At 38.2% G+C, this 25,671-nt stretch overlaps 1 protein-coding gene across 1 annotated transcript; it reads right to left on the bottom strand.

The window, feature by feature from the left end:
• Positions 1-1,275: 1,275 nt before the first annotated feature.
• MAP7D2 (MAP7 domain containing 2) lies at positions 1,276-25,671 on the bottom strand. Its single transcript, XM_009080680.1, has 16 exons — positions 25,406-25,671; positions 25,103-25,217; positions 24,082-24,180; positions 21,855-21,965; positions 20,447-20,569; positions 17,435-17,583; positions 16,245-16,372; positions 8,294-8,526; positions 7,803-7,929; positions 7,095-7,299; positions 6,851-6,955; positions 5,644-5,697; positions 4,938-5,016; positions 4,056-4,242; positions 2,375-2,654; positions 1,276-1,806 (listed from the first exon to the last, which is right to left on the bottom strand). The coding sequence occupies exons 2-15, from the start codon at positions 25,200-25,202 to the stop codon at positions 2,405-2,407; spliced, it is 1,950 nt and encodes a 649-aa protein (XP_009078928.1). The 5' UTR covers positions 25,203-25,217; positions 25,406-25,671; the 3' UTR covers positions 1,276-1,806; positions 2,375-2,404.

The raw sequence follows: 25,671 nt of genomic DNA, 5'->3' as shown, positions 1-25,671 counted from the left end.
AGGAAAAATGATTAAATATTTTGAGGTTCTGACTCCTTCATTGAACATTACACTCTCCTTCAGAAAATACCTGAGAACTAATTAGCATACAGGCATTTTTAAAATTAGTCATATTTTTGCTGGGAATAAAAAGTGCTAAGAAACAAGTCAGATTCATAAATGAAAATGTATTTCACCTTTTTACATGCTATACAGGTCATGCAAATACAGAAATCTACAGGTTATACAATGACACTGTAATAAAATAGAATATGACATTTGTCAAACACAATGTATTACAGCAAAACAAACTGTTTCTGTTTGTTCATTTTTTAGGAAACAGATGAAGGACTAATTTGGAAGACACAGTACCATGCTACAGCTTACTGCACAGTCAAAAGAAAGTAGTTCTTTGAAGTACACAAACATAAATAGAGCTGGGTTGTCATAGGTATGATTTCTTTATGCATTGCACAGAATATCATTGGTTACTTTCCCACTGCTGACCTTAAAGAGCACAAGAATGGTGCTACAACTGAGTTCAGTCTACACTGTGAACTCCCTTACATGTGGAAAAAACCCCAAAACCCCCAAACAAATAAACAACCAAAAATGAAGCAAAAAACCCCACATCCCCACAAATTTTCGCTTCTTTTGTGTTAGTGTCCAAAGAGAGTTGTATTTATAATTTACTGTTATGAGGAATTGGACAAAAGTGTCCTCAAAGCAGCACCTGATCTAGCATTAAAGGTTCACCAAAAGAAATAAAGCTAACAATGTATGGCACACGATGTGCAGACCTTGTACATCTTGATGTGGACTGTTCCATAAGATGCTGACAGCATGTTAAGGGGTCCCTGGTGTTTCCTGCCTGTGTCTCAGCCTTTGTGTTTCTGCTGCAACATTCACATATTGTTTTGCTGCTGACTAAATCTCATTTTGTTGAGCCTGCAGGAAGACAAAATAGTTCTCCATGTGATAGAAAGCCTGGTGGTATCAATCAAGTGTCTGCATCTTCACAGGTTAACAGGTTCTCTCATCCTCCTGACCACTCACACTTGGATCTACTACAGCTATACTATATCTATATTAAGGGATTACATTAGGCATTTTGCCTACTTTGCTTACAGGTGTTACACAAAATGTTTTTAAACACATAGTTGATAGTTGCTCCCAGACTAATTAATATTAACCAGTAAGTGCCACTAGTGACTAAAAGTGTCGACATAACCATAACGGGATAGTTCCCACACTCCACAGTCAACAAAAAGGCTCTTTTGATTCCAGCAGTTGTACATTTTTTTCAAGCCTTTTCAGCTACAGTTTTGAATTATACACCTCAAAAGAGTTGCCAGTAACTTCTTATTAAAGACAAAAAAAGATAGGCACAAAACTAAAGTACAGTATATTATTTTGTTTCAATGCACTGTAGGCAAACCCCATCATTATTTACAAGAAAAAGATGTCTTAATGATGTGTGATAAAGCTTAGGGAATAATTATTTCAAAATCAAATGCACAGGTAAAAATCACAGTGAAGTGTTGAGATGAATTTTAAATTAAAAGAAGAATTAAGTGCTTTATTAGCAGCTAAAGCTCAAATTCTAATGCACACTCCATCTTCCCTGAAAGCATCAAGGCTCTAGATCATTGGTTTCTACCAAAAGCAGTCAGTTATTCAACATATTCCCTGGGAAGACAGGTTATATTCAGCTCTGATTATTGAAAATCCAGTGTTCAAGGACTGCAGAAGCTTTTTCAAGTGACAAGCTCATATTTTAATGCCAGTAGCATCACAGGGATATATATCCTCCACAAATTGTTACCTCTGTCAATTAAAAAGAGAGAGAAAAATATCAAGTCAGCTATGCAAGTCAGATGACCTCAGTTTTGTAATTTAGAATATACTCCTTCAAAAGAATTGACTGTAGCATTGTACTTCGAAACTGTCTGAAGCCTACTATGGTTTTTACCATGCCAGCATTTTGGGGCATGTGACTCTACACCATGCTGCAAGTTCTTACAGCAGCAGCAAAGAGTAAGCAGCCACAACACCACTTTCTAGACTGGTCCCACTTTTACCTGTTTTCTTCATGCTAACAGGTTCCAAAGATATATAGGAAAAAAACCACAACTCTCCTCACTATATTCTCAATGCACAAAGGAAATGCTTCCATTTACCAGATGCTTGTGGTTGCTATGATACACTCAGTCTGCATATGATGCCAAATTACAGTGCTGCAAATATGAAAGATTATGCTGAATTTAAATATCCAGGAGACCAGCTTTTTTTTTCTCTCTCCACATTGCTGTGTGCCGCTCCTGGATTTTGTGGGGAAGCTAGAAAGTAATCACAGCAATTTATGGTATCTAAGATGTTTATCACAATACTGTACCTGTATCTGTTCTGCTGAAAAGCAAGGCTGTCAACAGATAGAATTAAGTGTATTTTCCTGTCCTGGACTGTTAAATCCTTCAATCAAGTTTTTGTTACAGTCATCTAGGCTAATGGTATCACTGGACATCTTGGAGTAGGTAGCTTGGCCTGTGAAATCCAAGAGGTCTTCAAGAGCCTTGGCATTACTTGTCCCATTTTGGTCCAAAGAAACACCAGGCATGAGTTCATTCATGGGTGAATATTCAGGGATAGAGATAAGCTCTTCTTTTGAAACTGGGCTGTATGAAAGACAAATGAAAGGAAGATACAGAGTAAGAGGTGTGTAAAAATCAAACTAAACTTCTGACTGTTCAAAAAGTACCACTTATCTTAAGCTGCAGTGAGCCTTTACCTAGAACATGTCCTAATTCAAAGAAAAAGAGGTTGCCCTGTTCAGGATAGATGGTCATACCTAATCTGTATGCCTTCAGGACTAAGGTTTGTAGTAGCTGTGTGATGTGAGCACTCATCTCCTAAACCCACATTTCTGGAACATTATCAAACTGAGTTTACTCATCACTCATTATTTCAGTCCCTGCACCATTCCCTTACCCAAATGTTTTTGGCATCTTTCAAATTATCGTCCCGACCCTGCAAACAATACTTGAAGCACTCACATTTCACATCTTAAATAAAAAGTTATTTCTTAAGACCTTATGATATACTTCAGATATAGAAATCCCAGAATTAAATCTAAGAAATGCTGCAGCTGCCTGGTACTTTGCTGAGACTAGTAAGGCCAGTGCATTTTAGTCTGGAGAAGAGAAGGCAGATGGAGGGTTTCACAAACATTACTAAAACCATGATGGGGTGGTGGGTGCGTTGAGGGCAAAACTGTTGTGGACTCAGCTGCTCTCCCCGACTAGTTTTTCTTATTAGTACTCTCCAAGACCAAATATGAACATGGACTTCTGCCCCAGTAGGGCATTTCCTATGTATTTATGCATATTTACTGGAAATGCTGAAACAGTACATGAGGTTCATTTGGCTTACTGAATAAGGAAGAACTGTATAAAAATTCCATGTTTAAAATTCAGAGCTAACTTTCTCATAGCAGCCTTAAATTAACTGCTTATGTATAAAAATATGTAAATAAAAAAAAATCCTTCTTTCCTGCATGCCCTTTCACCAAAATCCAAGAGTATTTAATACACAAAGTTATTTACTGATTTCCATACATTTCTACTTATTAACTACTTAAAATTCTAAATTCATCATTTTCTTTATTCTGTTTGTATGGAGGCAGAAAAGCTCATGTAGCACAGCTATGCAGCCTTGAGACAAATGAAAAACTGGTGACAGCAGAACAGTATCTCAATAGCTGCTTTCACAAAACTATCTGAGAGGTTTGAGCAAACCTGTATGGAACCCCTAAGTCAGGACTGCAGAAAGATTTCAGAGCCCACACACACACACATCACATCACCTCCTACCAAATATGTGAGAGTGAGAGGATGTTCTGTGGCTCTTGTCTGAAATAACCAACTTGCATCCTGCCAAGAACAGACACCACAGTCGACACCTGACTGCCACGTTGTGGGGCAGGTGAGAAGTAAACTAGTAAAGTATTAATAAATGAAACAGAAAATTTTGTGTCTCATATGAATTCCACAATCTCTATTGACAGATATGGTCTGTACCTCACATCCATGGACTGAACCTCATCTGTTGAATCTTCCATGCTGTTAGATTTCCCATCAACAGTTTCCAGCTGAATAAGTCCTGAAACTGACTTTAGTCCATTAGCAACTACATCTTGGGAAGGGATTACAGAGGCAGCACTTTCTAAGCTTTTATTTTTCAGGCAGGTTGCCAATCCATTGATCTCTGTAAAAGAAAGTTAGAAATTATGACAGTAGAAACTTCTTTAAAAAAAGAAAAAGCACAAATTCTTTTAATTTATAGATGGAGTAGAAAGGAAGACTGACAATGCAGTAGGACTTAGTTTAATCCATGACTCATCTTAACATACTCATTCCTCTTTTCCACTCCGAACCTGCTCTTTATGCTACATCTTTTAAATCTGAGGAAACAGGAAGAGAACTACATGTCTTTTATGACATGTACTAAGAGCCTTACCCTGGGGAAGTAAACAAAATACCGAGAAATGTCAGATACATACATTTTATTTAATAATACTTTAAATACATATGCTTTTTGTTATAAATTCAAATTAAATATAAGACTTAGAGCCATGCTATGAAAAGCTTGCAAGCTTGGCTGTGTGCAAAACTTTTCTACCTTCAAAACTGGAAGGTAGATTGCAGTAACCAAACCTACTGGCAGACTGGAACTTTTCATTTACAAAAATGCTACATCAGGTACTCAAAATGGAGTAGAAACTTTCTTCTGCTTCTGCTTAAGTGGCAAAGCAAAGCTGTCTCCAGTTTCTCACATTTGTCACTGACACAAATGTATCACAAGCAAAGAACTTGTGATAATACACAGTGCTCTGCCTCAGATCACAAAATCTGAAGAGAACCAACTGTGTAAACAGGTCAGAAAAACATGGCAATTTTTACCTGGCTGGTTGAGCACAAGGGCCTTTGGTTGCTTTTCCACATTCAAGGTTGATGGTATCTCCAGTTTTGGCTCTTCCTTCTGAAATCAAGTAATGACACAACTTTATTAGAGGAAGGACTGTAACCTTCATGGAACTGACTGGTATTGAGACTTGCAGGACTGTCCAGGGCCACAGGGTGACAAAGGGCAGCAACAGCAAGACAGGATTTTTTTCCCCCCTTTTTAATTAGGCATAGCAGTTTAAAATTTTTTTAAATACAAAAAGCAAACATTCTCTGAAGGTAACTGAAGAAAGTTTCCTTAGTAGATTAGATGTGGAAACCTGACTGTCACTTCTTAGCTGGACACAATTGGCTTGTTTTCAACCCTACATTCCTGACAGGCTTAACAAGGAGAGCTCAGTTACTAATTCACTGACTAGTACAAAGCAGGAAAAGACACATTAATAGCAGCAAACATTACAGCTCCAGCATCCAGGAATGGGCTGCTGCCACTTTGCTAGAGCACAACAGTTGCATAAAGCTGTGTCTCTAGCAGTGACACAGCAATGACTGTGACACAGCAATAGTCATTCTCACTTTGAAATGCAACTAAAATTTGGGTCTAGAGTGTACCCAAATATACTAACACGAAACTACTCTAGAATTTCATTTCCACATATGGTAACAAAACAAAAAAATCCTGCAACCACATACGGCTTCATACCTTTATTTCTGGTGTTTCACTCTTCCTTGTTCTCTTCATTATTTCATCTATTCTCTACAAATCAAAATAAATTGGATGATGAGACAGCAGACAGAATATTTAACACAAGAGGCTGATAAAGGAGAAAAATGACAAAAAGAAACTTTACTTTACAGTCTTGAAAAAGGGAGAACAACTAAGAAAAATAAAGAAAACAAAAGGTAGAAAACATCTTGGAGCTGCATTTCACCTACCAGAACATGGTGTTCTCAGTAGATGAAATTTAGAAACAAGCATTTTAATACCAGGTGTTTGCAGTTATGGGTTGTACTCAGTTCTGGAACAAGGCATATTTTTAAAACCAACAGTAGCTGTTTGAATCTAGTTACTTTTCCAACTATTTCCAAATAGTTCCTGTAAAACAAGTTAGGCTTTTTGGAATAGAAGAGAGAAATGAAATACCTGAAGTTACTCTTGCTGGAAATGTATAAGGCATTACCCTACAGTCCTTTTGTTATCCTTCTTTATTCTTAAAAAAGGAAACTATTTCAGACCTAAGAGACTTTGGTTTGGTATTCTAATCTGCAACTGTAACATGTCTCCAGTTCAGTGGTAAACACTTAAAAACATATTGGAGTAACATGTATGGATAGGTGACCCTTTGTACCTGACAGAGATTCTAGAGCTGTTCTCTCTTTCCTGCCACAAAGCTGTAGACAAAGCTAATTTATGCAGCTGCAGCCATTTCTGGTGTGGCAGTGGCCAGACAGTACTGCTGCCTCTGCTTAACACAACCAGAGACAAGCCAGGTGGGAGAAAAGTCGTTTGTTAATCACAAACTTTCTCAATTGATGACACAGAGCTCTTGCTGAGTAAGTTTTAAACAAAGTCACTCATATTCCTCAGTAGTCTGTGATGTCCTGGGTTGGGTGGCAATAGACATTTGCCTTGGCATGTCATTCCCTGTTTGCCTCAGGAACTTTTCAGGTGGAGGCTGAATCTGTGTTTGCTCAGTGCAGAGTAAAAAGTCATTTGCCTCAGGCAATTCTACTTTGTTACAAATTTCGATGCCCATGCTCCTCTAACATGCAAGTAGCAAATACTAAATTAGGCATACACATCCATCTGTAATCCCTCCAGATTAGTATGAGCAGGTACTGTTGGGTACCTCCTGGGTTATGTATTTAAACAAGAAAGTAAATAATTATCTTGACATGCAAATATCTACCTTCTTCCGCTCCAGTCTTTCTTGCTCAATTTGCTGCATGATTTGTTCCCTTTCAAGCCGAAGCTGTTCAGCTGCCTCACGGGCTTTCATTTCTGCTTCTTCCTTCTAATCAAAATGTGCAAAATATGATAGGGTCATTATTTATTTCAGGCATGTTATCAAATACTATAAAGTATTTATTTATTTATATGTCTGTATATGTATGTACGAATACAAAGTTTCACATTTCTGTTTGAGATAGTACCTGTTTCTCAAGTTTGGCCTGGAGCTCTTTTTCTTGCTTTTCCTTTAGCATTTGCTCTTCCTCAGCTCTTCTCCTGGCTTCCTCTTCTGCCTTTTTTCTAGCTGCTTCTTCTTCACGTTTTCTTTCCTCCTCCTTCTTACGAGCTTCTTCTTCCAGACGAAGTCTTTCTTCTTCTGCCTTTCTTTTCTGTTCTTCTCTTTCAAGCCTGCAAAAAATGAAACAGTGTTTAAAAAGCTTCATCATCTTGTTTAGCATGAATCCTATTGTATGTACAGCAGGAACTGATAACATATGCATCAGCACACAGTTTCATGAAAGGTGCCATGATACAACAAAGAGGCAAGAGTTGCTCTGCCAAATGAACATTCTTATCATTCTACCAGGGGTTCAGGGCCAAACTGGCAAGAACTGGTGATTCCACCACCATGTTTTTTCTAAGAAAAAACAAAGCTGAATCCAGACATGCAGAGTTAATGATGTGCAATACATTGCAGTGTGGACATCCCTGAAGTATTTAGATAAGTAATAGTTTATTCAGGCTTCTTAAAGAGGCCAAATTATTATTTTCTAGCTTTGTTAGTCACAGAGACTGCAAAAGACACTAATGAAACACAAGACTGAGATAAAAGAAACTACCACAGTTTCAAGTATCTTCAATGATACAGGTTAAATTATTAGGTAGTAAGTTTCACAAATCAATAGAGATACCTCTCCCGTTCTTCTCTTTCCTGTCTTTCCCTTTCTTCTTGTTCCTTTTGCAGGCGAGCCTGTCGCCTTTTCTCAGCTAGAATCTTTGAGGCTTCTTCTGCATCAGTTGTTCCTGCTGTGATCTTCCCTAGGAGTTGATAACCAAAGGTGGGAAGTTAGGCAGGGAACAAAGAGATTGCCCAGCAATTCCAGACTGAAATGGGCCTGGTTCACACTGGTAAGACACCTTTTTAAAAGCACACCTCAGCATTTTCAGCAGATAGGGTATGGAATAGGTAAGGGCATCCCTGGATTTCAGCATTTTCACATCCTCATTAACAAGCAGGTTTGGCATATTAGTGAAGAATATACATTTACAGGTTCCAATATGTATCCTTACACATTCTCAAAAGCCTATGACTGAGCAGCTTCATGAAAAGAACAACTCATCACTGTCTATAAGTCTTAGTGACCCATGATATCTTGCAGTACGTTCTTGCAGTAATGCTCACCTTCACTATTCTCAGTCTTTCCAACAGAAGGCACATGCTTCTCAGGAGCCACCTGGCCTGCCTCATCAGTGCGTGCTCCTGGGGACTTTTGTTGACTGACATTTTCTTTCTCCTTGTCTGCTTTCTTTTTAGGAGTTTCCTGGTTGAGATTAGAAGTGGCACGATGCTTCACAGGAGAAGCTGGATACTGTTTGGTGTTTTTAGGAGACTGAGGATAAGTCTTTGCAGCTGTCCTGATGAGGGAAAACAAAAATGAAAACAGGCCATATGTTACAATGCTTGGAATCAAACTCCATCTCACATATATTGTTCTTCTTTCTTGTCTCTGGCGACATAGGAGCATCAGTTGTTTTAAGAACCAGCTGGATGCAACAATCAGACCTTGAAATTCAGGGAAGTGGCATGTAAGTGCACATGACTACAGAAAATTCTCATCTAAATAGACCAGTAATACTACGTGAGGTCAGGTGATAGACAGGAAATCAGGGACTACCTAAACCAATGATTTTGGTAATGACCATTTCATAACAATTCTGTCAACGTCACTATGTTCCACAGTCCTTCTCAGCATTAATAACAAAGCTATGGCTGCTGGTCTGTAGAATAGAATTATAATGAGTTACAGTGTGCTGCTTTCATCTGAATACCACCTTGCCAAACATGGTCTTTTTTTATCAGTATCTGATTTTCCAAAAAAGCACCAAATACTACTATATACAAAGGTGAAGATGGGTGCCACAGAAAGAGGCAGAACTGACCAAACCATTGGACAGCTCTGCTGTTTCAATTAGTGTTTTTTTCAGCACCAATGCAACAGTCTCAAGACTCAAAACTCAGCCCCTGCAACCTTTCCCACAGCTGCACTTGCAGTGATGATGATGCACAGCAGCAATGCAGTTCACTGCTCATTTGGCTGTTGCACACTTCAGGCAAAGTGATAACCCTGAAGTCAATTCTAGGAAAGAAGAAGGGTAAAGATACTTGATATTCCCTGAAAATAGGTGCACATTAAAGAGAACAGATTGCAGGAAACAAAACCACACACAAACACAATGCGTTATTTATGTAACACCAGTAACTAGCAATAAATATTGGTAATATTCAAAAAGGCTGAGCTGTGTGACTAAGTAGTATGAGAATAGAGAGATTACAATCTTAAAGTAATGATTTCTGTGAGTCCCATTAGAATAAATAATCCTGCATTAACATGGACATTACACATGTAGTTTTCACCTTCTTTATGAATATGCAATTTACATCTACACAATTCATCTACACAATATAGACTTTTATATATGTTCATATATGTTTTCTGGACTATACACTCCTCCTGGCAGACCACAAGCAAGAAAAACATGGATAATGGCTGAAAATTAATGGGCTGTAGTGGCAAGTTCTATATAGATCTAACTATAGCATTGTGTGGTCAGAAACTATTATAACTGGAACAGCATTTGCATTACAGAGCAGACAATAAAAATTAGACATCTTTCAACTCCCCCCACAAACTCATGAATTCAGTAGAAGAAAGGGTTCTTTCCCACCATATTATGCTGCATTTGAAAGAGGTTGATACACTAGAACACAGGGAGCTCATTCAGAGCTGACTGGTTCGTGGAGAGGAAAACACCGCAGAGTACTGCACCACCTGTAATTTCCTACTCCCACTGAAGAGCCATCACAGACTCCAAAAGCCCTTGGGCTCTAGGAACAGTAGCAACCAACTAAATTAAAAGTTCAGCTCAGGTACCCTCTGCCTGTGGGCCCAGGAGCTCCTTGTTGGCTCAAGTCCTTGCCCTTGGTCCTTGCCTGAGCTAAGCAGTAAGTAAGCCTGTTCTTCTTGGCTTCCTAACCTGCTGATCCTGATGTGATGTCCTGGCTCATCCTTGGACTTGCCTCAGAAGGGCCTTTGTTGGCTATTACTGGATGCTTGGTTGACCTTGGTCACTATCACCAGACCCACCCTGGTCACTTCTTTTGTTTGCTATGGGATGGAGTGCTGTGGGTGATGTCCCTATCCTTGCCTGCCCTGCTGCCACCCCCTACTCCTGCTGCTCCACGACAGAAACAGGCTTTGGCAGATGTGAACAGGCAAGTCTGTTTCCAGCTCTTGAGAAAAACAGCAGTGGGAGAAGCCAGTGAGATTAGTTGGTGTTGAACTAATCTGTTTCTAGCATTGTCTTTAGATTTGTCTGTAGGATATGGATAGATTCCCAGGCCCTTCTGAAGGCAAAGGCAGAGATTTCAAGGCCCCATCTCACACATGCCTCATCATTACAGTAATTTCCAACTGCATTTCATAAAAAATGTATCTGGTAAATAAAAAGCAAAAAACATTTATGTTTATCTGCAGCACAAAGGATGTTTCTTGCTAATTAGACACTTCTTCAAAGGAAATAAAAAGCAAAAAACATTTATGTTTCTCTGCAGCACAAAGGATGTTTATAGCTAATTAGACACTTCTTCAAAGCACAGCTCCTTCTTGCTGTCTTTGGTTTACGTTCCCAACTTTACCACAAGTTCCTTGCAATGCTTTTTATTTAACTTGTTGTGACAGGAGGAGCAAAACAGACTAATAACTAAGGCTGAGTCATTTTCTGTATTAGTACTGAAGTAATTGTTCTCCAATAAAGACATGACAATCAAATTAAAGAGGTTAGTAGAAAGGAGTCTAGTCATGAGAGCTATATACCTTGCACTGAATTAGGCATTAGAGCAGACTGGCTGTATGACTTAGCTGCTGGACTAGAAATATGTATTGAGTGTTTTATTTAAGTAACGCATCTTTGAACTTTTAGACCTACAGTAATTATTTCTTGCAGCTCTTGGGCCAGAAGAACAAGTATGACTTTGCTTCTTTTAAAGCAACTAAAAGCGAGAAGCATGTAAGAGACTGATTGCTGCAAGGATGACAGCAGTGCAGTGTGAAGAATAAAAAGCTGACAAAGTCCATTGGGAATATTTTTTTAGCATTTTTTCAGCATTTATTGGATGCCTATAAAAAGGATTAAATCAGCATTGCTTTCACCCTTGTATTTAAAACATATTGTCAACTTAGTACCATCCCTAATGTTCCCAGACACAGGCAGAATTGTTAATGGAAAGTAAATAGTATTTAAGTTATGCTGCCTTACACCAGAATGCACCAAACTTGACTGTGAAGACAGAAAAAACGGGATTATTAAGAAAATAATGTACAAACACTCATATAGGAGTTTTAGTTTTGCCCTGGGAGAAAAGGGATGTAATGAAACCATGGCAAGGATGTGGGAACACAGAACTGTGCCCGATGAGGACTGGAGAATTAAGATAATAAATCCCTAAAATCCAAGAAGTGTTAGCATGTTAGCTATCTGATAGCTCACTCCTCTCAGTCACTAGATTTTACAGGGGAATACAGAAGTACCAAGAAGGTATCAGTTTTCTCACCTAACTGCCCTGTGTTGACATGGGGGGAGCAGCATGTAAGAAGATGACCCTTACATGCACTGCTAGAACCTCTATCAGGTGTGAGGAGCCACTGATCCTTGAATAACAATGGCTCTTATTGAATTCTGAAAGGGATAGCCCATACTGCAGAAGAATGTCCCTGGAAGAGCACAAGAGGAGTTCTGAGCTTACTTCTGCTAAGCCGAGAAAATGAAGTACATGTGGCACATGAATCAGAGGTTATATCCAATTCTGGCCATAAACAGCAAGGGAGAGAACAGAATGAGTTCTTGAAAAGCCAGGTACGTGACAGGTCTCTGGTTAGGGCTGCTCAGAAGGCTGACTGTAAATTAGAAATTTGCAGCCATGCCAAGGCTGCATTATTTTTTCCCCTAACTCCCCATTAATTCAACAAAAGCTCTGCTGAAGCCACACAGAGGACTTGTGTGTTCTCAAGCCTGTGTTCTGACACTGCTCTCATCACAAGCTGTTCCTGGGTTCTGACAGCTTTGCTCTGCTATCTGTGATATTTTCTCAAAAGCAGCTTTCTTTCCCTCTTAGTTTTGATCATTTCTAGGCAGAGACGGATTCATTTCTCTTTTCCATTTCTTAAAAGAGCACAAACTCAGCATAGGTCTATAGAATAGTTATTTTGATAGCTGCATTATTACAGATATTTCAAAATCCTGAACTGGCCCATTATCTAGCTAACTGCTGAAAAAAAACCTCAAAATAGTCTCGATCCAACATTCTACCCATTGGTTTTACCTATCCAAGTCAAAACAAAGATCAAGAGTTCTAAATGTAGCACATATGAAATAAAATCTAAAACTAGGTCACTGTAGGACATAGAATTTACTTCTGTGGGAAATTCTCCACATGCAGACACATTTCTAATAATTCATTTTTTTAAATTTTACAACTTTTGGGGTTTGTTTTTTTTTACTACTCTATGTTCATATTCCATCAGTATCTGGCAATTTGATCGAGTATATGCATGTCTGAGGTCAAAAGTGTGACCCAATGTGAGCTGTTGCGCAAAAGAACCAGTGAATTAGGAGGTTCAATTAGTGAAACAATGAGCAAAGAATGACACAGTCTGGGAACTGGAAACAAAACACAAACCACCACCTACCAGCAGCACTGTAGTCACTTTTCCCTGCTCCCTTGCCCCTTTCTCCTTCTCATATGAGGTAATTCTTAGGCAAATGAATGTGACAGAGGCTTGTCAGGGCTTTCCATTTTTATTCACTGCCTTATACTATGATTTATCTGAAGACACTTAAAACTAAATCCTACTTCCTTGATTCAGTCAGGTGCCATTGATTTCACAGGGACTATTTACCCAAAGACAAGTGAAGGACACAGGCTTTATTGCCTTCCCGATCTATAAGAAAGGACACTTAGTTATTCTCTGAGGGATACTGCAAGAATAAACCAATTAATTTATAGATCTTCGAAGATGAAGCATTAAAAAAAACCTTACCAAAACCCCTGGTATTATTGATCTTGTGAGAGATCTGAAGAAAAGGAGCACTTTACACAATCAGTATCCAATAGTAATTGAAAAAATTAAACATAATTTATCAATTATTCCAACTCTCTAATCAATTAACTTTCATTTCTGTCAACTGATCCACATTAGATTCAAAGCAATAGTTTTGGATTTCTTTCTTGTGACATTTCTTGATGTATTTACTTTTTCAAATATCTTAAAGTGTTTAACTCCTTTCTTGCTTTTAATTGTTGCTCAAAATAACTTTTTTTCACCTTTTCTCTTTTTTATATTCATGTCTGTTCACTCATTTTCTCTTGGATGTTATGTTCTTGGGCTGACCTTTTTTGCTTTCTCAGTAAAGTTTGCACAAACATTAATATTTTATTAATGTAATTACTGCAACTCTGTTCTTCCAACAATCACTTTAGACTGAAGGTTTATTGTCTTCTTTGATCCTGTTTCAGTTACTTTACCATGATAAAAAGAACTTTTTAGTTAATAAATAATGAAATAATATATAAAGAAGACAAGCAACTGCCACTCAGAAACCAAGATGACAACTATGAAGAACTAGTAACTAGAACAATACCAAGAAAACCTGAATGTCAAGTCACATGCTTTTAAGAATAGAAATTCATACAGCTCATTGTCATGTAAATCACTGGCCACACTTGATTCTTTTCTCAACAGCTTTCAAAGTTAAGGTGCTATGCAGGATCACTAACTAGTAATGCTGTACAATACGTATTCTTATTTCTTCCAGGGTATTTTTTGGCCATATAGTGTGCTGGAAGGAGAAAAGTTAAACTTGTAAAAGATTGTTAGGCTTGCAAAGAGAATGAGTATTTGCAAACATATTTAGTCAGATGAAAATTACACTTAAATGCCAGATAATGATCTTGCTGGTAAGTGGGTTTCAATATAGGCAATAAGGCTTTGGGAACCTTCCTTCAGATTGTCTAATCTTACCTTTTTATTGAAAATTAACTGTGGAAATTTGTTAAGTTGAAACTTGTATGAATAAATGTACATATTATATTATTATTAGTTATGCTTATATAATAATTCAATATGGTGATCAGGACACCTTTTTCATTTTAAAATGATTAGGGAAGTTTACAAAGTGCTAAAGCAGAACTGTCTGTCTGCAATCAGTAAGAAACATGGATTTAAAATTCTCATAAGGTCAAGGAGGATGTTCTAATTGGGCCACATTAAGATTAAATGCTTGGTAATGTATTTCTAGCAGTGGTCAGAAACAGATTCTCTTGAGAAAGAGAAGGAGGGAGGAAAAAAAAGATCACTACTGTGACTCACAATCACAGACCAACCCATCAATAGGCTTCTTAGTGTAGCATCTGTTTCCTCCTCTAAAAACAGTATTCCTGGTATTCCAATATTCCTCATAGGCATGAAAACATTTTACTGTAAAAAGGTTCTTGTAATTTGCACCTCTGGGAAAAAATTCTGCATCTTAGCCTAACCTTTTATGGAAATCAAATTAAGAAAACAAATTAAGACTGAGCATACTTTTTTCATGAAGCACTAAACATCTGCTTCACAAAAGCTTTGTCTTTTTATCCCCAGATGTCTCTATGATGGTCTACTCCAACCTGTTCAATGTCTGCCCAACAAGAAGCACTTGACATTTCCCACCAATCATTTTGCGTAACTAAATGCATCTCTTGGTATGTCTCTTATAGTGGCTGAAAGAATTAAAAGATGCATTCTGAGCAGGGACTATCAGTACTTATGGAATAATACACATTTTTATAGCTAGAACTTTTTTTCCTGTATATTTTGGAGTCCACCAGACAATGATCTGCTCAAAACCATAATAAAAAAAGCTGATTGTCACTAACATTTCATATAATTCCATTTTTTACAAAATGTATGTAGTTCAGAATCTGATGACAGTATATATATAATATTGTAGATTTGATAATTTGTAGCCCTATAATATGAAGCAAGAATTGCAGTGTCCCAGTTACATGCAAGGGGATGTCTAAAACAGAGAGAATGCCCAGAGCTGGATGGTCTCCTGTACGTTGTCCAAAACCAGATTCACACAAAATCATATACCATTACAGGGCTATGCCCTCCGAGCTGAAACAGAAAAGGAACACCAGCTAGTTTTTGAGGTGGAAGTAATTTTCCAGAAAGGGGATCATCACCAAGACTGGTTCAGAATGTGGCCAGCATCAGATTAAAAAGTGCTAAGTAAATAAAATCGGGCAAAAGGAAGTAATTTTCATACAGAAATGGGACCCATGAACAGGGTCTAAGGGGAAAAACCCAAACCAATCAACCAATCAACAAAATCAGACAATTACTGCAGACCATGACTACTTTACGATCCTTCTACATTTGATCCAGACTTAATATTCTGTTCTAAGAAACACAAAGACACATTTGCTTAGAGCTGAGCTGTAAGACGTGGTACACAGACTACAGTTTTGAGCAAAAGGCAGCCAAGAAAAGCAACTCAATTGCCACTAAGCCCAGATATGCTATAGGTCCACAGCTCTGTAGTAAAAGAAAAGAAAAGAGGTCTGCAAATGAGCAAATGATGGTTAAGATGACATATAGTTAAGTATATTTATGGAACCAGGTGGCCATGCCAACGACAGGAAATGCATTATCAGGTGCTGAGATTTTTAGTTAGTATTCATGTTGTGTGCATTTCTGCATATTAGGCAGTTTCTTCAAAATCAAATAAAACAAAAGCATAATTAAAAGTAACTGTTAAGTAAAATTTCACTTAAATTATGAAATGCACCGTAATCTCAGAAGACTAAGAAAAGGTAGAGAAATGTCTCTAGTGAGCACTAACATGATCTTACATATATTATATTTGTTCATCTACATATCTCTGTCTCCCTCCCATCTGTATATGAGTTTATGTGGAACTAAAATTAACTACATTTTATACAACACTTCAAAGGAATTCCTTGAGAACCTCTGTCTTATTTGTAGGTAATGAGAGGTTCACAGCATATTAGCCCACTAATAAGAAAGGCATACTTAGGTGTTGCAGGTGATGCAGATCTTCTGGACATGGCAGCAGGAGAATCAGACCTTCTTAGAGGAGATCCCATACCAGATGATGAACCAGGTGTTGCAGGTCGCTTCTCTTTCTTTATCTTCTCAGTCTAGAAACACAGTTCATTTTTGTTTCCATAATTAGAATCAATAACTCAAATAGTGTATTTGATTGCTTTATCAACAAATGGCATGTAAACAGATTTGTGTAACATATATTTAAAAGTATTTTAAACAGCAGCTCACGACTGAGATTCCATTAGGTTTTTTTATTTCACACAGACATAACACACCCACCCCTATGTTTTGCATGGACATAGCACACAAGCTGCAGTAAGTAACACCACATCAGGGTCCCTACAAGAGTTCTTGGGAGGGGTGGTGGCACTGGGCAGAGTCTCCAAAATCATCTACATGCCCTTGCAACACCTCTTAGACATGATCAGTACTGCAGCCAGGCACCTGACAGAAATGCTGCTGATGTAGCACTGTGAATCATACCTAAGACTGACAACTACACAAATCTTTCCTCCCAGCTTTGGTCCTTTCACTTGCATCTAATTTATATGGCACAAATTCCCCTACTATGAACTATTACAAGACACAGGACCTTATGTGGATTTCACAGCCCTCCCACAGATTTAAAACATGTTTTGTGCTGTGTAGACTCAGTGAAGGTGAATCACTTGCTTTTCCTTCTCTGGAAACTAGAGTGGATCAATAATGCATTTTTAAGCACACAGCACTAAAAATATCCACAAAAAGAGTTAAGCAGTTGGTGTAAAACACAGGCACTGTCAATACAGTTGGCAATTTTCTGAAATATGTGAAGCTTGCTAATTAGCCAGCAAGCCTGGAAAGTCATAGTTGGTGAGAAGATCCTATTTCTCATCCCCATTCCCAGAAGTTACAAGCAAGTCCAAAAACATACACGTCAATGCCTCAGTTCCCTGAAAACGAAGATGTTGCTGCTCCAAATAACAGTGATCAACACTGATTCTCAGGAGGAAGATATTAAAATGCTGCTTAACAGGAGCACGAAAGCAACAGACGTATGCAAGGCTTCCTTTCTTCCTGCTGTTTCTTACAGCAGGGGTAGCACTTTGTGTTCATGTAAAGGGAAAGCCACATCAGTTCACCCAGAAGTGAAATTAAACCCACTATAAACCCACCTGAGTAACTTCAGCTGCAGGTGCCCCTTTCATGGCATTGGAAGTGGAGGGTGAAGTTGCCTTCTTCCTGTCAGTGCTTCGGGTGGGGGAAGGCTTGTAGGGAGATTTAAGAGGACTAGCTGGTGCTACACGAGGACAGATATGGAATACTAAAGAGTTATAGTACAATAGCAAGAGCATAAAGGAGCACAGACAGAGGGAGTAAAGGAGAGGAGAAAACAGCATACTTTTATGTTATAATGTTCAGAGGTAGTTTTCAAGGGTGTTTTTAACAAGGGTTTCAATAGATCCCATTATATGTAACACATTCAACATGGTCCTGTGTTTAGTAAAAATGTCTCAATTGAAAGTAACATTTTATAGGACTTGCTTTAAATTATCTCTAACATATTGCTCTCTTACTCATATACCTTTTGAATCACTTGACTATGCCTGTGATTCTTTTTTCTTCTGAAGAGTCCAGCTTCCTTTGCATGTGATAAGAAGAGTAATCAGATAATTCTAGCTTGACTTTTGAACAAAGACTGCAGAACAGGGAAGGGGACAGAAGCACATGGAGTTTGGGGATTTTTGTTTTAAAGCCTAAACATGGCAAATGCTCCTAAATACCTTAAATACTTTTCAAAATGATACTTCATTTTAAAAAAAAAACAACCAAAAAACCCAAACCTAAACTAAATGCTGCTGTAGGTATTTCAGTTATTGTCATTTGTGGCAGACATCAATTTGAGTGTGACACATACATTACAGCTTACAGGGCAACTCTTTTTATTTGCAATATGAACAGGATTTGTTTAAAATGGGATATTTTACTCTGGTTTTTGTTCATATTGTCTTCTAAGATGAAACTTTCACATACATATAGAACAATCAACAGAGTATATGTTTTATTAGTCAGACAGACACTAACTGCAACCAAGTGATCGTGTGTTTCCAATCTTAGTCAACAATGTCAAGAAGGATATTGACTTTGGAAAAACAGTAACTATGTGCTAAAGTAAACAAATTCACACTTCTAGGTTACTTTTTATTGGAGGTAGTCTTATAAAATTTCTTCTGAAGCCTTTTTATATGCTTCTTTAAAGTTTAACTAGGCCTTTGTATTCTCTGACTTACTCCTCAGCAAGCTGGCATAAGGTCACTGAGTATTAAGAAAAATGTGCACAAACTTAAAGGCTGCTTAAGAAAAATATTTTCACCTCAACTGTTAAAAGGATTAATTATATGTCTAGTAACAACTGTTTGCCTGAATATCTTAACTCAGATTGACATTAATAATGTATTGCCCTAGAGTCTTAAGCTGAAGCTCCTCATTTCTAAGCTTACAGAAAATGCAGGAGCAGAGCAATTTTGACCCAAACATAATGACAGGAGGCACATTGTGAGCTCTTGGAAAGGAAGAACCCTCTTCCCCATTCAGGAAGCTACTTCTGAGGTGAGAAGTACATCACAAATGGGAGATCTCCCTCAACTCTTTTGTCTGCAATGACTGACAAAACCATCAATGGCCATTCTGAGATTAAAGCTGTTTGCAACCTGTGCTACAGCCCAATTGCTTGGGAGGAAATGACAAGAGGATGCTGGTTCAGAAAGCTGTTCCCCAAACCAGCACTCCTCTTTCAGCTCAGTGAAAAAGCAGTTTGCAGGCCAAATTGTATCCTTGTTTGACATGCTAGTATGCTACTTTAAAGACCCTGCATTGAAGAGAGAGATAAAGCTGAGTGTTTACAAACAGCACAAGTGGGGAAAGACAAAAGTAATCTCTAATGATTTCATCAATATAAAATAAAACACAGAAAACATCATCTGTGGGTGGCCACAGCAATTCACCTCAAAATCTTAAGCAGAATATATTGATCTAATTTTGAGTTGGTTTTGCTCACTCTCAGCAGTAGCTGATCCCTGAGCAGTAAGAAAACTGGGAATTTTCTCATAGACCAAATACTATATGACAACACTTGTGCTTCCAGCAGAGGCTGCTATCAATGTAGAAACAAGGGAAGCATTTTAGAGCCACTTGATATCAATGTCCCTATGCACTGAACAAAGAAGTAACACACAAGCTTTATATTAAAAGCAGAGATGCAGGACCTAAGCCTATTTTAACCAAGGTGTATGAAAATACTCATCATGAAGATGATCAGTCTTTTATCATCTAAATAATTTAATCCTGAAAAAATTGTTTTCTATTGCAGACAGGTGTTTAGGTGTGGGCTCTGGGGTGATTTTTTTGTTTGGTTGATTAAAAGTAAAAATGGCTGCTAAACTTTTGCCTTGTCTCAGCCAATGCTATGACCAGGTAGAGCTTTGTAAGTAGAAACTGCTCTGGAAGTCATGCACTTGCCTAAGTATTAGCAGGACTGGAAACATTAGTTTTGTAGATGTTTGCAAAATAATGGCTTTATCAGGCTACCATTTGCAGATAGGAACAGTAACTATCATCCCTTAAAGATCAATAACTTCTAAAACAGACACCTTGGTATCAGTATCTGTTTTATTCCTCTGAGTATGTATCATTTTATATGTGTATATACACCTACATAGATAAAAATACACAGTTACACACTTAAAGGTATGAAGATATTTAACAGCTCAGAATTGGAATCCTGGTAAAATAATTAAGGCTCAAATGGTGCACTGGGATTTTGTTCTACATATTATTTGAGTATGATGGGGATGACATTAATAAATCAAACGAAGCCTCTGAGAGGTGTCATGCCCTTATCTAAACACCTGTTTCTTAGGTGAATATATTCAGGTTTTCCATTAGCTTTATTTTTAATGATTTCATTATTGTTTCCCCCTAAAATAGACCTTCAGAACATGACAGACAAGATGATGTGTTTTTCCAGGATTTTAAATACACTGCTATCAGGAACAACTTAGTTCATTGCTGATACTCTACTATCATGTAAATTGTCGTTTGGTTCATAGTTCTCCATTTCTTTCAGCCGCTCTGCAAATGCAGCCAAAAACATACCTCAATGGTTTCAAAGTAAGTCACATCTTTACCTGGAGTATTGTACTGCTCAGAAAGCATTAATGTACTCCTGCTTCTGGCTAAAGATGACTGTGTGGGAGTCAGCAGTCGAGAAACAAGAAAGTTTTCCATTGGACTAAGATGCATGCGGTGAGCTGAAGGATGGGAGCAAATAAAATAAAATTTAAAATGCAAAGAAATAAACCAATGTTACATTAAAATAACAGAAACAAAATGATGAAATGATTAAATGAAATGAAAAAAAAACCCCACCCTAGAATTGTTTGAGATCAAAATATTTGAAGATAATTTTCTTTCCCTCTGAAAAAAGCTTGCTAGTTTCTCCATAGTGTTAAATTCCTTTCCTATCTGTACAGTAAGTACAATAAGGTTAAGGCCATGTTCTCACTCAGAGGCATGTTCTATTCTGCAAAATGGTTGCTTTCATGACTCAGCATGAAAAAGGTTTGCCTTCTTCCCCAACAGAAAAGGTAAGAGCTTTGGGATAACAGTGCAGCTGCTCACTGATGTGCCAGCCATCCTGGGACTGCATTTAAAATCTGCCATCTCACCATGTTATGTAAGTCTTATTTATACAATATGTCTGCACTCCTTCCTACTCTATAAATACAAGTGTCAACTATATAAGACATATTTTTAGATGTTCCTATTACATGTATATATAGCCATCTATCATAACAACCTCAAAGCTACCAATGAGTTTTCATGAAGCAATTCAGAAATTTAAATAAATTTACCCTCTGTTTCCATTTTAGAAACAAGCCTTCATAGTCAGTTGTTTCAGTAAATACATTTTGCCTCACTAGAGTTTAAAAATTATGGAGGGAGAAGGAAATAAAGAAGCACAAAGCAAACCTAAAAATTCCAAAGAGTTCACAGGGAGATAAACCCTTCAGTCCTCTCTGTAGGGTTTAGTACCACTAATCCTACAAGATGATCATCTTTTGCTGAGTCTCTTGTGGATCAGAGTTTTGTAACAAATTAAAGGGCTCTACAACTCTGGTCACTGGATTGAGGCCTCCCAGGTGGCTCATCAGATGTACTCCTGGTCACAGTACATCCCTTAGCTATTGCCAAGCCACACATTTGGTCTGCTTGTTTTTCCCTATTTGGCTAGAAGATCACAAGTGGTACAGTTAGAGGAAATTGCTGCAGTTGCAGCATGAACTTACAACCCTGCTTGCTGAAGTATCAAAAACTGAAAAAGAATCAGAAAAACACAGCATTTGTTGCTGGACTACAGCATGGCAGGACAGCTTGGGACAGGCTGCAGAACTATTTTACTGTATTAATTTAAAATCCCTCAAACCCTTGAGTTCTTTTGAGTAGCAGACAAAAGCAAATCACACAGCTATAGGGACAAGCAGTGCTTTAAGCAGAAGGAGCTGATGCTGGCAGCAGCCCAGCAGGTTCACTTGCCTCTGTCGGGGGAATGTGTTATGGCCGCGGTGGAGGAGGAGAGACGCTTACTGATTGGAGATTCCATTTGCTTTGGCAGATTCATTGTAGAAGCTGAAAGTTTGTCACATGCTGCAGAGAAACGCATTGAAGATATTTGTATTCACATCATGGTGTTGATAAACTCCCCAAATTAACCTTGCATTGTACTTGTGGCCCTTGCCACTGATCATAGCACTGAATAAGGCATGAGAGAACTCTCTCTGACTGCTGGAGGACCAGCATTCTATGACACATGCTTTGGGATGCAACTTTTCTGCTTGTGAGTTTAACATTCCAGTTTTACAACAGCCTATTTTTTATACTGCCACTGGCAAATAATGGTATCAGGTCTGAATGAATGAAGCTATTCTGATACAAGATATTCAACACCAGCAGAAGAAACACCACACCAGCAGAAGCATAAAGTTACCCAAAGAAAACAACTGCACACATGACAACTCTAAATTCATCTCCATTGCCCCTTCCCTCTACTTTCAGTCTGGAAGAGCTGGGATAGACCTCAGGTATTATTCTAATAGGAAAATGAAATAACCAACATTTGTGCACTTGCATGACGAGACCTCACTGTTTTGATGACTGATCTGGCACCAGCCATTCACATAAAGTTACCCAAAGAAAACAACTGCACACATGACAACTCTAAATTCATCTCCATTGCCCCTTCCCTCTACTTTCAGTCTGGAAGAGCTGGGATAGACCTCAGGTATTATTCTAATAGGAAAATGAAATAACCAACATTTGTGCACTTGCATGACGAGACCTCACTGTTTTGATGACTGATCTGGCACCAGCCATTCAGCTTTATCTTTCTGTGCTTGAGAAGATTAGAAAAGGCAGCTTTTTGGTACATTTTTCTTCTGAAATATGGTTTGACAAAGTCTATTTGAGCACAATACCCATTTCCTACCTTGGCATGTATTCAACTGAATGAAAGAAAAATGTCACTCCAGTATTACTACAGTGTACTAGTATCACTGCATGATACTCAGAAGCTAAAACCAGAGATGCTTTGTCCCCTAAATTTCAATTTTCTTTCAAAAAAAAAATAAATTTCAGCTAGAGATATGTATGTGGCCCTAATTCTACAGCTCCTAAGTTACTGCTATCCCTATTATATCCATCAAATCATCACCTCAGTGGGGTTAGCAAGATTTGGCTTCATCTACTACAGTAAACAATACAATTTGCTACATTTGCTTTTTTAAAAAAGCACATATAACGCTGCTATGCGCAAAATATCAGTTGCACAGCCAAATATCTTTGCACGGGAACAACAATTAGTACAAAAATTTGAATCTGTTTGCACAGAAATAATACTTCTGTGAGATCATGGGCAGAATAACATCTACTGTGCATTCTGCAGTAGTAATAGCCAAGCCTAGCTCCTCCTTTTGGAGGGAGAGATGGAATCTAGTTCTCAGAAGCACAGGCTGTGTTTTGTTTTCAAAATGCCAAGCACATTTGCAGTCAAGATTAAAAATCCAATATGCAATCCATTTGTAATTTTGGAGGACTCATCTACTTCACAGTTTTTTATGGGAAAAATATTTTAAAAAAAAACAACCCACAAAAAAGACAACTGAACGATACAAAAGAAAACAAAATGTTGCTTAAATGAAGTCAGCTACTTGAGTTTGTTACAAATACCAGCTAGGCCAAAATTCATTTCAGGAGGCTGAAAACATAACATGGCTGTTTATACCAAATTTACTTGTTCTTAAAATACAGGAGAAAAAGGCCCTTGAGATGGAAAAAGAGGACTGTTTTGATCAAACATGGTCTTCAGAACACATTTTTTCTTACTGTGCAACTGAAATTTTTTTCAACAGCACGTGTGCACGTCCATTAGAACTGTCAAATAGATGTGCAGTTATACACACACACAAACACAGAGCACCCCCTGAATCAACAGAGATGAGGATCTGAGCAGTGGAAGTCTGTAGCTACTGAGAAAACCATGAAATGCCTCTACTGTGCTGGAATGTGAGGCATGCACTGCTCCACCATGGCAAAATTAAAAGGAAATTAAAAAGACATTGGTCTACATTGCTACGGGTAATGCCATAGAGTACCAGACTGAAATAATAAGGAAACAGTGGTTAGGAAGGACACGATCAGTGGATGGATTACAGTGATTAGAACAGTTATAAACGAGACATGATGGTACTTTGAGTCTCTGAAATACCATTGAAGGAATCAGCAGGAGCAGTAGAGGTCACAGGGTCTGGAGGAAGGGTGTTGGCAGCTAAACCTAGAACAGGGGGTGGGGTATTTTCTGATTCACCTACACAGCAGAGAAATCAGAGCAAAAAGAGGTGAAAGAAATTACTGAACAAGTTGGGGGAGCTGGAATTAAGCATAAACTGCATCACAAAGAAAAACTGTTTTCTTCCTCAAAGTATAAGAGACTTCTTTTAGTATAATGTATATTTCATTTCCTGACTTTTTTAATGGCATACCATGAAAACTATGATGTGAAACAGAGTTTGCCTTTTTAAAGTTAAGTATATTTACACACAGTTTAAAAGAGAGTAACTGTCACATTTCATCATCACCCAAACATGGATATTTTTCCCTATAACATCAGTTTATTCAAACCTGACAAAATTAAATAAATTGCATGATTTAAAAGAGAAAACATGCATCTTTTTGAAATATAAAAGCAGCACATGACTGATTATGTAATAAAAAGAATATGCTCTAAAGCCAAAGCAAAAATAGCAGTAACAGAATGTATGTGGGGAAAAAAACAAACTATTTTAAACTGCACATGCTGCATAATCATCTAGAAATTCCCATCAGGTTTTTAGAAGTACCAAACAAAACAAGATCATCTTTTGCAAGGCTTAGACAGCACTCAATCCTTTGGTGAATATTAAATTCACTAACTGTATGTGGGGGAAGACCATGTAGAGGAAGATAATAAGGGACACAGTGCATCAATTTTAATTTTAGCATTTAGCATCCTCCAAACAGATTCTGGTTACTCTATTAAAATGATCTGCATTTCTAAAGTTAGGAGGAACCTTTCTCCCCAGAAGGTATTAGAGGAAGCCTGACAAGCAATTACAAAGCACTTACTCACGCCCCAAGGCAGTAGCCCCTACAGTACCACCCTAACTATAAAATCATCATACTTACTATCTCCACAATCTCATGCATTTTCCACTTGCAGATCTGCAATGCAGGCAGCCTGTTTCACTTACCATCTCTGCCTCCTGAGCCTGCAGCCAGTGCTCCTCCCCACGACCATCGCTTCTGCTTCTGTTCCAGCTGCTGGCTGCGTTCGAGGGACCGACGCATCATGGCTTCTAAACGTTCCTGGTTGTATTGGTACAAAACCAGACACCAAAGCTCAGTCACTTCTTTGGAGGCTTTTTTCCCCCCTCTGCCTGAAACCATGCTAAAAATGCACCGTCCCCCTGTTGCTCCACACAAGATGATTACAGGAGCTTGTTTGCAGTAAAAGAAAAAGAAGTGAATAAAGAAGGTATCAGCATGCTACCTACCTCCAGATATGTGTGTCCTTTGTCTGCAAGCCACTGAGGTCACTACAGAGGCCTAAGTAAATAACACAGGTTGCATCACTGCCTAGCATCTGCTCCTGCTGGTGAGGCTGCTGCTGTGCTCTGGACTTAATTTGTATAAGAATAATGCTCGACAAGCATTAACTCCTTCTTGTCTATGCAGACATCAGGATTTTTTCCCATCCCTTTCTGAGCACAGTTAAATTGCTGCAATGCCAGTGGCTCCACCTAGGCACTCAGATAAATGA

Source organism: Acanthisitta chloris, unplaced genomic scaffold, assembly GCF_000695815.1.
Source record: "Acanthisitta chloris isolate BGI_N310 unplaced genomic scaffold, ASM69581v1 scaffold10158, whole genome shotgun sequence".
NCBI lineage: Eukaryota > Metazoa > Chordata > Aves > Passeriformes > Acanthisittidae > Acanthisitta > Acanthisitta chloris.
Note: the sequence above shows the minus strand (reverse complement) of the source record. Positions and strands in the feature narration are given on the sequence as shown.